We start from the raw sequence: 14,189 nt of genomic DNA on the forward strand, positions 1-14,189 counted from the left end.
GCTATGGAACTCGCCTGGGCATCAGACAGCTGTGTAGGCGACCACCTTTCCCCACCAGCCTGTGAGCAACTTGAAGGCGAAGACCATGCCTCACACTGAGTAACCTCTAATCCCACCTCGCCACTATTTACCCAATGCCTACATGGTGCCAAGACACCAGGCTCCATTTTCATATGGGTTGTCCTCTTTACTCCTCTCCACAGCAAGTTGTTTTGAGCCAGATTTTCCTCATCCGCACCGTTTCTACTTAGAATTTAAGAAATGGCAATGTATGTAAAGATATCAGTACTACACCTGGCACATAATAAAGGCACAGTAAGTGTCATCTCCCTTTTACAGGTAAGGAAACAGAAGAGCAAAGACCTTAAGCCGCTGGGGTCAGTAAATGTCCAACATTTTGACTAAACATTTGACCAAGTCAGGCTTAAATTCCAGGTAGCCAGCATGCTTTCAAGCGCCCAACCTAGCGCCTGGCACGTAACAAGCGGAGCTCAATGGATCGTGAGCAGAATCTAGACTCAATGAAGTTAGCCCTGGCTGGTGTGGCTCAGTGGATTGAGCACAGGCCTGTGAACCAATGGGTCACCAGTTCGATTCCCAGGCAGGGCAGATGCCTGGGTTTTGGGCCAGGTCCCTGGTTGTGGGTGTGGGAGAAGCAACGCGTAGATGTATCTCTCACACATTAATGTTTCTCTCCCTCCCTTCCCATCTCTCTAAATAAATAAATAAAATCAATGAACGTTGCAAGAGAAGAGGTGGCGTGTGGCCCCTTAACCTCTCTATACCAGGAGTAGCTGCATCCACTTCACAGGGCTGTTCTTGAGAACGGGGCGCGAGGATATCTGCAAAGGTCTCGGCATAGTGTCAAGCACAGAATAAGGGCTCTGTAAGTGGTAGCTATCCTTGTCCTTGTTTTACAAATGAAAAAGCAGAGGCAAAGAGATGAAGAAACGTGCCCGCTATCGCTCAGCTAGTAAGCGGCTGAGCCAGGACTCGACCTAAGCAGCCTTACCCCAGAGTCTGCTGGCTCTTACTCCAAACGCCCAGTAGAGCACCTTGCACCCAACATGCTAGGGCCAGTAACCTCCACAAGGTGCTGAACCCTGCCCAGATAATAACAGTCACAAGTGTCCGGAGGAGCCCGAGGGGAGAACGGCTGGCTGCACTGGAAGTCTGGGCCCTGGGGCCCTGGCCGGCGGAATACCTTAAACCTTCCCGGGCCTCAATCTCCTTTTCTGAGAAATGGGGATAACACTGTCTCCAACCTCAAAAGCGCCATCAGAGGCCCGGGCCAGCAAAGCCAGGCTCAATAAAGAAGCTAGAGGGGCCTCAGCAGTGAGTGGGAAAGAGGACAGCCGGGGGGAGGGTCCCAGAGGATTGGGGAAGGAGTGTTTACCTTTGCGGAGCTCGCGATGCCACACCGAGACGATGGGTCCCGCGTGCTTGCGGTGGTGGATAAGCCACAGGGACAGGGTCTGCACGCTCTGCTGAGAGTTGCTCAGCTCCGATAGCTTCTTTTCCAGCGCCGACTCCGAGAAGGAGGACATGGTGGCGGCGGTGAGGCCCGGCAGGGAGCGGCCTGGGCCGCCCACTGCGGCGGGAAGAGCGACGGCTCGAGGCCGGGGCCCCACCGGACCTCCTGCGGGACTCTTCACTGACTGACAAGACAGCCAGGCGGACAAGGGGGGAGGGGGATGGGTCTCCGCAGTAACAGCCGCCCGCGCCGCCGCCACAAGATGGCCACCGACCTCTCACCCCGCTGCGAGAGCAGGGTCAAAGGGCAAGGGCCGGAGTAGCTGGACAGTGCGAGGCCTCAAAACTGTAGAAACGCGCCTCCAATGGCGGCGGAGGCCTCTTTGAATCTCGTTCAGGGCACTTCGACAGCCACAGACCGGGAAAGACACGCAGTTTGGCGGCCTCCGGAAGGCGCTTTGACCGCTCGCGCCCGCACGCCGGCGCAGTGAGTCTTACCGGAACCCTTTCTCCCGGTCCCGCTGAACCTTTCTCGCGCGGTGCGGCGCGCCAGTTACGCGTCACTTCCGGCGGGGCGGAGGAGGCGGGAGAGGGAAAGGCTGGAAGACGAGGTAAGGGAAGAGTGGCGGGAGCTAGAGGGAGACCAACAGGAGGGGGATCTTGAGGGGACACCAACGCTGAGAGATAATGACCTGGATTTATGAGGGGAGATGTGCTCACCTGGCATACCCTAGGCCACACTCTTCTTCCATGTACACCGATCTCTGGCCGCCCTCCCCCCAAAACTTTTTGCTTTACCAAGCCTCCCACGTGCACTTTTCACGCCCCCATGCCACGGCTCTGGCTGTTCTTTTTCCAAAGGTGACGCCCCCCTTTTCTCACCTGATGAGCTCCCGTTGGGCTCCAGATCCACCCTTTAATGTCCAGTTCTGACGTCTAGTCTGTGGCAGCACCTCCACAAAACACACTGTTCTGCCCTTGGCTCTTACTTGGTTGCTTTATTCGGGAAAGTACTTGCTGCCCTTTGGGGGTCCATTTGACTGTGCCTCAGATTTAATGCTAACTTTCGGAGGGCAGAGAAGTCATTGAGTCCATTGACCTTTAAGAAACAATATTTCAGGCTCGGAACCTCTTTCCTTTTAAAAACCATGTTAAATTCCAGTTAAGAAATCATCAGGGAAATTTGTCCATCTGCTCTGAAGTTAGGTTATAGTAGACATGTGGAATTTTAGACTTTCCTGATCATCACAGAACTTAACCAGAACTTAACCGGCAGACTCTGGTTAGGAGATAGTCTCTCCTAGTTGATGCCTGTTTCTGCTTTTAACGCACTGTCTTGTAGCTCTTTGCCTAGATGCTTCTCTTCCAGACCAGACTCATAATCGTGGTCAATGTGGTGAGCAGTCGGTGTAGGCTAGACAGTGTGTTCACGCAGTAACTCATTTAATCCTTGGCAAAAAGCTGTGAGGGAGGTAGTTTGTAATTCCTGTTTGGCAAGTGAGGAAACAGGCTGAGAGAGGTTAGGTGACCTCCCCAAGATCACTTAACGGAGATTAGAGGGGACTGCATCTTACCTGTCTTCTTTACCCCAGCACCTGATTGACAGCTGAATGAGTGAATGTAAAAGATGAATGGCGTAAAATCACACAGTCAGCATCTAATAATTATAACCTAGGCATTAGTGTATCCATCTTTGTGTATTAAGTAACAGTGTCATGTACTGAGCTCTTTTATACCAAACTACTTTGTATTAAGCACATTACATACATTCTTTTATTTAATTTTTACAACAGTTCTTTGGGGTGGGGGTTATCACTATTTGATAAATGAGAAAGCATGAAACATGGGTGAGTAATCTGTCCAGTGTCACCTGGACAGAAGAAATGACAGAGCCAGGAATCAAATCAAGGTTATCTGATATCTGATCCCAAATTCCTCACTCCTGCACCAGTGATCATTCATTCTTTCAGCAAATAATTTTGAACATCTATGTCTGAAGTATTACTCTAGGCGAACAGTCAGAGTCTATGTCACAAGAAGCTTAACTTCTATAGGGGAAGGTGGATAAACAAACTTGCCAGTATGAAATGAGTCAGAAAGTGATGAGTGCATTAAATAAAAAGAAGGGTAAGGGGGATGAGGAATGCAGGTGTGGCGAATAGGAGTCTATTATGTGTGGGGGTCATCGAAGGCCTCCCCGATACTGTGACATTCGACCAGAGCCCTGAAAAAAGGGAGAGAACAAGCCATATGCTATGGGGTGGAAAGTTGATCCAGACAGAGGGAAAACCAAGTACAAAGTTTTGAGGTTAGACCACTTTGGGCAGTTTTGAGGAACACCAAGGAGGACCATAAGGCTGAAGTGATATGAACCAGAAGGCTGGAAATGAGCTCAGACAGCAGCCAGGGACCATATTGCCATATTGCGTGGGGAGTTGTAGGGGATATTAAGGACTTTGAATATTACTGAGTGAAATGAGAGTCCTTTGGATGATTATGAGTAAAAGAGGAGCATTGTGGCTGATGGGTAGGAAATAGACAGTAAAGGTGCAAGAGTTGAAGCAAGAAGACCAGTTTGGCAGCTGCTGTAATAACCCAGGTGAAAGGATAATGCACAGCATGGTTTAGGTTGTGAGGAAGGTTCAGATTATGAGGATAGAGTGGTACCTCTGTACTCGTCGATAGTTTATTCCAGTGAGTGGCAGGCAAGCAACAACTGATGAACCGTCTTTTCTTGCAGGGTCTCGTTGTGTCTCATAGAAGTTCTACCAAGTGCGACAAGTGGCAAGCAAGCACTGAGTGCTGAAACGTTTTTTCTCATCAAAAACATGACCAGTAATAGGTTTGACGAGTTCTGAAGCTGACAAGTACCGAGGTATGACTGTATTTTAGAAGAGGTAACAGAATTTGTTTACAGATTAGAAATGAGGTATAAAAGAAGACGAGTTTATACCACCCCAAGGTTTTAGCCTAAGCAATCATAAGAATGGATTTTCCATTTACTGAGTGGAGGAAAGAGCTGGCTTGGGGAATAAGAGTGGGAATTATGCAAATAAGATTTGTACATGTCCATTTGGAAATGCCTATTCAAGTAGAGGCGTTGTTTTGTGGGCGATTGACTGGATTTATGGGTCTGGAGTTCAGGGGAAGGATCTGGGCTAGAGGTATAAATATGGGGGTCATGAGAGTGAGGAAGTGCAGAAAGAAAAGGGGCCCATGTGACTGAGTCCTAGGACACTTCAACACTTAGAGGTCTGAAAGGTGAGGATGATACAATCCTGTGGTTTTTCTTCTTTAGCCTGTTAATATTATTTACACTGACTGATTTTAAAATATTGAGCCCACCTTTTATCCCTAGAGTAAACCCTAGTTCGTCATGATGTATAATTCTTTTCACACGCTGCCAATTATATTTCCTAATATTTTTTTCAGGATTGTTGCTGAGGGAAGTTGGCCTGCAAGTTTTTTTCCTTTAATTTTTGTATTGTCTTTGTTGGGTATGGTGGTATCAGGATGATACAGGCTTCATAAAATGGATTGGAAAATATCTCCTCCTCTTCCTTTTCTAGAAGATTGTGTAGAGTTGGTGCTAATTTTCATTTTTTTATGTTTTGAATGTTTTATTTTATTTAAAAAATTTTTGAAAATATTTATTTTTCCATTACAGCAACATACAATATTACATTAGTTTCAGGTGTACTCCCCAGTGATTAGACGTTGTATACCTCACTTAGTGATCATCCCAGTAAATCTTGGACCCATCTGACACCATACGTAGTTACTAGAATATTATTGACTACAGTTCTATGCTGTACTTTACATCCCCATGACTATTCTGTAACAACCAATTTGTGTTTCTTAATCCCTTCACTTTTTTTCACCCATTCCCCCAACCCCACTTCCATCCGGCAACCATCAAAAAGTTTTCTGTAACTATGAGTCTGTTTCTGTTCTCCTTGTTCATTTATTTTATTTAGATTCAGTTGTTGATAGATATGTATTTATTGCCATTTTATTGGTGATATCTTTTTATCTTTTTATTTCCTTAAAGAAGATGTTTTAACATTTCATGTAATACTGGTTTGATGGTGATGAACTTAGCCTTTTTTGTGTAGGGGGGGATCTGGGAAGCTCAATTCTAAATGATAGTTTTCTTGGGTAGAGTAATTTTGGTTGTAGGTACTTGCTTTTCATCAGTTTGAATATTTTGTACCACTCCCTTCTGGCCTGCAAAGTTTCTGCTGAGAAATCAGCTGAGAGTCTAATGGGAGCTCCCTTTTAGGTAACTAACTGCTTTTCTCTTGCTGCTTTTAAGATTCTCTCTTTGTTTTTAGCCTTTTGCATTTTAATTATGATGTGTCTTGGCATGGGCCTCTTTGGGTTCAGCTTGTTTGGGACTCTGTGCTTCCTGGACTTGTTTATTTTCTTCACCAGGTTATGGGAGTTTTCTGTCATTATTTTTTCAGATACATTTTCAATTTCTTGCTCTCCCTCTTTTTGCAGCACATCCACGCTGCAATTGTTGGTATGCTTGAAGTTGTCCCAGAGGCTCCTTACACTATCTTCATTTTGGTGTTTCTGCTTTCTTTTTACTGTTCTCATTGGTTGTTTTTTCTTTCCTTATATTCCAAATAGTTGATTTGATTCTCAGCTTCATCTACCTTTACTGTTGATTCCCTATAAATTATTCATTTTAGCTAATGTACCTTCATTTATGGCTATTTCTTTTTTTATGGTTTCTGTGTCCTTTTTCATGCTGTTGAAGTTCTCACTAAGTTCCTGGAGCATCCTTATAACCATTGTTTTGAACTCTGTATCTGGTAGTTTTCTTGCCTCCATTTCATTTTTGGAGATTTCTCCTTTTCTTCCATTTGGGACTTGTTTCTTTGTTCCCACATTTTGGCTGCATCTCTATGGTTGTTTCTATTTATTAGGTAGAGCTGCTACATTGCCTGGACTTGGTAGAGTAGCCTTGTGTAGTAGGTGTCCTACAGGGCTCAGTGGTGCAGCCTTTCCAGTCACCTGAGCTGGGTGCTCCAGGTGTGTTCCTGTGTGGGCTGGGTGCACTGTCCTGTTGTAGTTGAGCCTTGGTTGCTTTTGGCATCACTGGGAGGGATTGTCTGCCCTGGGCCCATTGGCTGCGAGGACTGGCTCTGACTAGAGCAGGGGAACTGCTGTGCAAAAGCCGACCCTGGGGACCAGGACTTTGGTGCTGTCCAAGTCCACCCCTTGAGTGTGTCACGTCACTTGTAGAGGTGGTAGGGTTGTAATCCATCATGGTCTGAAGCTGTCAACCAGGTGTACTGGCTCTGGTGCCTCCCAGGAGGTACAAGGTCAGTCACTTCCTGTGCCCTGCCTGGGGCCATCCAGCACAAGCTGCAGAGCCATCTAAAGATGGCTGCTACTTGTGTTGCACTTGGAGGGCCCAGGAGAAGCCTAGCTTTGAACCAAGTCTTGCTGCAACTAGTGCTGGGCCTGGGACCATTTAGCAAGAAGTGTGGGGTACACAGAGGCTAGATGCGGTCTGTTTGAGAGATTTTTAGGAAAGTCCAGAGCATGAGACAAGAGAGGCCATTTGTATAAAAAAGCCTCTGGAAACAGCTTGTGTTGGCCTACAAGTTGGGTGGGGTGGGGTCTCAAGGCATCACCAGGGCAGTGCGAACCGTGTTAGCCCAATTGTTGGAGACTCAGATATGGCACCTGCCTGCTGGCTCTGTGGGCAGGTGGGTCCAGAAGAGGAACAATGGCCTCTGCCAGCACTTTTTTTAATAATAAAGATTTTTTTTTTAATTTTTAGAAGGGAAGGGAGTGAGAAAGAGAGGGAGAAAAACATCCATGTGAGAGAGAAACACTGATCCATTGCCTCTCATACACCTCCCATTTAGGAATTGAACCCACGACCCAGGCATGTGCCCTGACCGGGAATTGAACCAGCAGCCTTTCACCTTGTGGGACAGTGCCCAACCAACTGAGCCAGACCGGTCAGGGCTCTGCCCACACTTCTGTCTGGCAGAAAGCTGCCTCCCTAGCTCTTGCCTTGATGCCAGACAATTCAGTTCCTCCGTGTATGTCCCCGTGCAGAGTCCCAGGTTCCTTTGAAGCTGCTGCCCCGGCACTAGAGCTCAAGAGGGAGTGGGTCTGAGTGAGTCCATGTGAGGGCCCAGTAAGAGGAACTGCCTGGGACTCCAGAGGCACTCTCTCTCTCTCAGCCATAGTCCCCTCTGGTTTTCACAGTCAGAAGTTATGCAGACTTCTGAATTTGGAACCCTGGGATGGGGGCCTGGTGTGGGGCTGGGGCCCCTTGTTCCTCAAGGGGGTACCTCCACAGCTGAGATATCCCTCCCAACTTTTATCTGCCACATGTGCCTGTGGGACCAGCCCATTCCGAGTCCTCACCGCTCCTGCCAGTCTCAATGTGGCTCCCTCTTTAAACCCCTGGTTATAGGACTTCCGTCCAGCTAGATGTCAGGCAGTTCTAAATGGTTATGACTGGCTTGGTTATGATTTTGATATGGTTGTGGGAGGATTCGAGTGCCGCGTTTACCTGCAGTGCCATCTTGACCGGGAGTCCAGTTTTACTTCTTCTTTAAATGATTGGCACCCTGGCTGGCGTAGCTCAGTGGATTGAGTGCGGACTGTGAACCAAAGTGTCGCAGGTTCGATTCCCAGTCAGGGTACATGCCTGGGTTGCAGGCCATGACCCCCAGCAACCGCATATTGATGTCTGTCTCTCTCTCTCTCTCTCTCTCTCTCTCTCTCTCTCTCTCTCTCTCTCTCTCTCTCTCCCTCTCCCTCCCCTCTCTAAAAAATAAATGAATAAAATCTTTAAAAAAAGAAATTATAAATGATTGGTAGACGTTTCCAGTAAAATCATCTAAGTTTGGAGAGTTCTTTCTTTCCTTTCATTTTCTTTTTTATTTTTTGAGTTTGCAAATGACAAATTCAATTTTCTTAAAAGTTATAATACTACTCAAATGATATATTTCATATTATGTGAGTTATATTAGCATATACTAGTTATATTGTAGTTTGTGTTTTCTGAAGAACTCACTATTTCATCTAAGTTGTCAAATTTATCTGTGTAAAGTTACTGATATTTGTGGTATTCCTGTATTTTTTGATGTCTGCAAGGTCTGTAGTGTTATCTCATTTTATTATTGATATTTCTAATTTCTCTTTGTTTCCTTTCATCAGTCTTTCCCAAAAATTTGTCAATTTTATTGATCCTTTCAAAGAACCAGTTTTTTTGTTTCATTGATTTTTATCTATTGTTTTCTGTTTCAATTTCATTGGTTTGTTCTGATTTTTATTTATTTCTTCTGCTCACTTTTGTTTTTATCTTGCTTGTTTTTTTTCTAGGTTCTGAGGTGGGAGTTTAGATTATTAATTTGAGACCTTTCCCCTTTCCTAATATGTGTCTTTAGTACTATAAATTTCCCCTCACCATGGCAATAGTTGTGTATCACACATTTTGATATGTTGTATTTTCATTTTTGTTGATATCCATGTTTTTCAGAAAAATTCCCTTGATATTTCCTCTTTGATTCATAGGTTATTTAGAAGAGTGTTGCTTTGTTTCTAGGTGTTTGGAGATTTTCCTGTTACCTGTTAGTGATTTCTCATTTGATTCCATCATGTTTAGAGAATATACTTGGTGTGGTTTTAATTCTTTGAAACTTGTTGAGGTTTGTTTCATGGTCGGGATATAGTCTATCTCAGTATATGTACTGTGAGCACTTGAAGAGAACACGCATTCTGCTGTTGTGGGTCGAAGTGTTCTATAAGTGTTGATTCAATCCTGCCGGCTGATGTGTTGTCGAGTTCTCTTGTTATCCTTTCCGATTTCCTGTCTAGCTCTGTCAGTTGTTGAGAGGCGAAGGTTGAAGTCACCACCTGTGCTTGTGGTCACCTGTGCTTTCAGTCATACCCGGTTTTGTTTCACACTCAGTGAAATGCAGGGCACTGTTTTACTAGTGTTCTGCAGAGGACAACTGTAAACAAAGTGCTAAGTGACTGTGGAGTAGTTTCTGAAGGATTTATGGGAAGTCTCCTTGATTCCCTTCCTCCAGCTTCTGGTCTGTGTACTTAATGTTCTGAGTACACTCCCCACGTGCAGGGCTAGATCCACTAGTTAACTTTGTGTCTCCGTTTTCCTCTTCAAGAGCTTAGCACAGGGCATGGCATGTAGTATGTGCTAAGGAAACATTTCTAGTTAGAAACATGAGCAGGAAGCTACAAAACTGCAGGGTATGCTGGAGGTTTCATATTTATCCAGCTTTTGCTCGTTTATTAAATAAACAGTCAGTGGGAACTGCTTGGCAAACATTTCACCGGATGCAAGGAACACCACAGTAAAGCTGAAACACTAAAGAAGTATACCATTCTGTTGGAAAGACACATGATAAGCCAGTCATTGCAACCCGAGGCCGTAGTCCTCCAGAGTACAATGGGCACTGCTACTGAGGGAGTACCTCTTTCATCACCGGACTCACGTTCCTCGGGAGGCACAGTGTGTGTAGAGTACGTACAGTGCAGGCTTCCCACACTTGGCTGGTCATCGTCTGGACCTTGTGAGCTTTTAAAATAGATTCCCAAGCATACCTTGGCAGCCCCACCCACAGCCCCACCCACAGCCCCACCCACAGCCCCAGCAGGGATTCTGATTCTGTAGATCGGGTGTAAGGCCCAGGAATCTCTACTTTCATTGTTCTTCCTTGATTCTGATGAACAGTTGGCTTTCGAACCTCGGGCATCGTGGAAAGAGTACAGACGGCCTTGGACTAACACAGGCTGGAGTTGAATTCCACGTCTGACAGTGGCTACTGGGGGACTGTGGGCATCGCTTGACCTCTCTGAGTCTTGTGTTACTTGGCTTATGGATGAGGAATTTATGTATGTAAAAAATACATGAAATGTTACATATGTTGCCTGGCACATGGCGAGTGTTTTCAATGAATATTAATTCTCTCCTTATATTCAAGAACTCATGTTGGGAATCCTTATGTCTGAACTTCTGTTTCTCTGGGATCTAAACTCAGTCTTCCTATCTGTATGCTGGTTAATTGAAGCTAGAAGTTTTGGAAACCATCTTATCCACCGAGGGTTTGATTGTGTTTTTTTAGGATGAAAAACCTGAAATTCATGGAAATCACACAGCCATTTACTAGAGCCAGATCGTCAGATTCGTGTTCCCATACTCATTTTTCTCCCTGTCCTGGAAACAGCCTAAAAGTGGGCTGGGTACAGCCAAAATCTAGACCTCTGATGGCCCCCTGAGAATGAATGTAGTAAGATCTTTTCATAATGGATCAGATCAACCACCTAGGAGAATATCTCACCCCAAGAGAAAAAGGGTGTGGCTTTTTTACCCAGAATCCAGTTCAGACTTGGCTGTTACTAACGCTCTACCAGTGAGAGGACCAGACCTGGGGCTATGGCTGTTGGTTCAACAGGCATTTACCACAATACTGCTCTGTGCCCGAAGCAATGAACGATCCTGTCAAATATCGCTGCTTTCATAGAGCCTGTGTTCCAGTGGGGGGGGGGGCGGGGGGGAGAGTAAAGAAACGGGTAGATCATCTGGTTTACAGATAGTGCCAACCACTATGGATGAAATTTTTAAAGGCCAGGAAGGGAGATATGTAGTGTCAGGGTGGGGAGCAGTGAGGACAGGTAAGTTTTAAATACAGGTAATCAGAGAAGGCTTTACTCGGAATTCACATTTGAGCAAGGCCCTGAAAGAAGTGAGAGTGAGCCTGAGATTACGTGTTGAAACAGCAAGCGGTGGCCCTAAGCAAGTGACCGGATGTTGTGTCATGCCTGGGGCAGGTGTGGCCCCCTGGCCATGATGGCATCTCTGTCTTGTCTCTTTGCCTTACTAGGTGCTGTGATTTTTTACTACCTCTGGCCTTCGCTGGGGCCAAGTGTTTTCCCATGAGCAGCCTTCCCATGCCACCCCAGTGTTCAGTCTCCCAGCCCCAGCGCCGGTTCTCCCCCTCCGTGAACCTGCTGGTCTTCGTTCTTTGTCCGAATTCCTTTGTACTTCTTTCTCCCCCTTTCACTCCTTGATTGTATGATAAAATAAGTACCTTGTGACCTACCATCTTATCCCTTAAGTGCCTGTGAAGATAGCAATCTGTACAGGTTGCCCCAGTTGTCTACACTGCCCGTACACCAGGCTCAGGGACCTCACAGCATGGACCCCTGTGATGGGAGGGAGGAGAGGGGAGCGGGGATAAGGCTGCCAGGGCGAGTGGGTCCACTCCTGCTCTGTGATTGTGGATCTCTGGCCTCGCCCTCTAGTAACTGCCTTCCACGACCACAGAAGGAGACCTCTGAACTAGGAACGGTTTAGATAGCCATCAGCAGTCAAGAACTGGTTACTCAGGCTGTGCTGCTTCGGTCGCTGCCTGCCACCGTTGCACTCTGGGTTGTTTCTCTGCACGCCCAGAGAACCAGCTTGCTCTGAACGCCTCATCCCAGCATCGCTTTCTGGGCCAGAATGCCCGTTGCTGTCGCTTATACCGACATCAGATGTTGCAGCACCACTTTAAATAATCAGAGTTGTGTTTTATAGGAATAGAATCTAGGACTCCTTAGGGCTTCTAAGGCCCTAAATCTCTAAACAATTCCTTCTATAATTGACATATTGTCACACAACTGTGATTTCATGGCCATCCCATAAAGGTATATGATTGCCTTTTATAGTCATGTCAAAGTAGCAATTTGTTATACTCTCTTCCTCACAGAAAGCTAGTTTATGTGTTTCTGAGCCTGTAACCTATCCTTTTGAAGATTTTCTGTTGTATAAATCTTCATCTGTATAGTATTCCATTGAGAGAATATACCACAATTTATCCACTTATCCACTACATCCACAATTTATCCACCACAGATGGGCATTTGGGTCGTTTCTGGTTAGAGGCAAATGTGGGTAGTGTATTCCAGAACACATCTTTTGATACATTTATGCATGCATTTCTGTTGGGTAAATACAAAAGAAGGGAGTTACTAGATCATAGAGTTTATATAATACCCTCAGAATAACAGATTCTATAAATGTGTTTCCGGAAGCGTTTGCACCAGTTTCCACCCCTGCCGGTAGTGACTACGAGCTCTGGTTGCTTCGTATGCTCGTCAGCCAGCACCTACTGTTTTCTTTTTCTCTTGCTCCCCCTTTTTCAGCCTAGCCCTCCTGGCAGGTACTTTAATGTGGTATTTAATGGTATTTTATTGTGGTTTTAAGTTGCATTTTCCTGACTAATGATGTTGAATTTCTTTTTGAGTGTTTATTGGCCAGTTGAATATCTTCTTTTGTGATGTGTCTGTTCAGGTCCTTTTCCATGTTGAATTGTCTTTTTCTTTCTTTTCCCTTTTTTTGTTTTTGTGTGTGTGTGTGTGTGTTGGGGGTGGTGGAGGAAAGTTTTTAGGAGAAGATGAAGAAAGCACTGGATTGCCTTTCTCTTAATGATTTGTTTTTAAATCTTTTACATTATAAATTTTAGTGATTTGTCAGATATGTGGGAAACCTCTTGCCCCACTGTATGGGTCTTTTCCCTCTTACTGGTACCTTTGATGAACACAGTTCTTTATTTTGATGTGGTGGGATTTACCCTCTTTTTGTTTAGGGTGAGCCCTTTTCTGTATCCTGTTTAAGAAATCTTTGCCTACTACAAGATCACAAAGATACTCCCTGATTTCTTTGAAAAGCTTTGTTGTTTTACATTTCACATTTAAATTTGGCATGAGATGGAATCAAGACATAGGTTTTTTTTTAAGTGGACAGCCAAGGGAAACGGTCCCGTGAGTTGAAAAGACCATTCTTTCCCCCAGTTCATCCCAGTATCACCTGCCTCGGGCACGCGAGTCTGTAGATGGACTCTCCGTCTCACGTGTGGGGGCTGTGTCCGGGTCGTTTCCTGTCCCGTTAAATCTGTCTGTCTTTCTTTCTGCCAGCAACACACTGCACTGCCTTCAGTTACTGTACCTTTACAGTTAATCTTGAAATCAGATGGTGGCAGAACTCATACTGCCACAACTCACCAATTTATTTCTTCTTCTTCATTTTTTCTAAAATATATTTTATTGATTATGCTATTACAGTTGTCCCATTTTTCCCCTTTTGCTGCCCAGTGCCCCCTTCCCTCCAGCAGTGCCCCCGCCCTTAGTTCATGTCCATGGGCCATGTGTATAAGTTCTTTGGCTTCTCCACTTCCTATACTGTTCTTTACATCCCCCTGTCTATTTTATAACTACCCATTACGCTTTTTAATCCCTGTACCTCTTCCCCATTTTCCGCCTTCCTTCTCCCAACTGAATACCCTCCATGTGATCTCCATTTTTATGATTCTGTTCCTGTTCTGGTTTGCTTAGTTTGGTTTTTTAGATTCAGTTGTTGATAGTTGTGAATTTGTTGCACTTTTAATGTTCATAGTTTTGATCTTCTTGTTCTCAAATAAGTCTCTGTAAATTTCATGTATTAATGGCTTGGTGATGATGAACTCTTTTAGTTTTCCTTGTCTGGGAAGCGCTTTATCTGCCCTTCATTTCTAAATGATAGCTTTGCTAGATAGAGTAATCTAGGTTGTAGGTCCTTGCTTTTCATCACTTTGAATACGTCTTGCCAATCCCTTCTTGCCCGAAGTTTCTTCTGAGAAATCAGCTTGATAGTCTTATGAGAGCCCTTTTGTAGGTAACTCTCTGTTTTTCTCTTGCTG

The 14,189-nt window shown here is 45.2% G+C and overlaps 2 protein-coding genes across 4 annotated transcripts in view; one reads left to right on the forward strand and one right to left on the reverse strand.

Moving 5' to 3' along the window:
• RPRD1B (regulation of nuclear pre-mRNA domain containing 1B) overlaps positions 1–1,972 on the reverse strand; it is a 51,504-nt gene extending 49,532 nt beyond the window's left edge. The window contains exon 1 of one of the 2 annotated variants that reach the window (XM_045832776.1): positions 1,397–1,972. In XM_045832776.1, the coding sequence (XP_045688732.1) occupies positions 1,397–1,547 (151 nt within the window). In that variant the 5' untranslated portion in view covers positions 1,548–1,972. The remainder of the gene's footprint in view (positions 1–1,396) is intronic. The other variant, XM_045832775.1, reaches the window with a different exon arrangement.
• Positions 1,973–2,026: 54 nt separating this feature from the next.
• TTI1 (TELO2 interacting protein 1) overlaps positions 2,027–14,189 on the forward strand; it is a 47,110-nt gene continuing 34,947 nt past the window's right edge. Inside the window, exons 1-2 of one of the 2 annotated variants that reach the window (XR_006784990.1) lie at positions 2,027–2,084; positions 4,214–4,348. The gene's annotated coding sequence lies outside the window, so the exon portion shown is untranslated. The remainder of the gene's footprint in view (positions 2,085–4,213; positions 4,349–14,189) is intronic. The other variant, XM_045832773.1, reaches the window with a different exon arrangement.

The sequence above is a fragment of the Phyllostomus hastatus genome, unplaced genomic scaffold (assembly GCF_019186645.2).
Source record: "Phyllostomus hastatus isolate PE091 unplaced genomic scaffold, TTU_PhHast_1.1 phas_contig_17, whole genome shotgun sequence".
Taxonomy (NCBI): domain Eukaryota; kingdom Metazoa; phylum Chordata; class Mammalia; order Chiroptera; family Phyllostomidae; genus Phyllostomus; species Phyllostomus hastatus.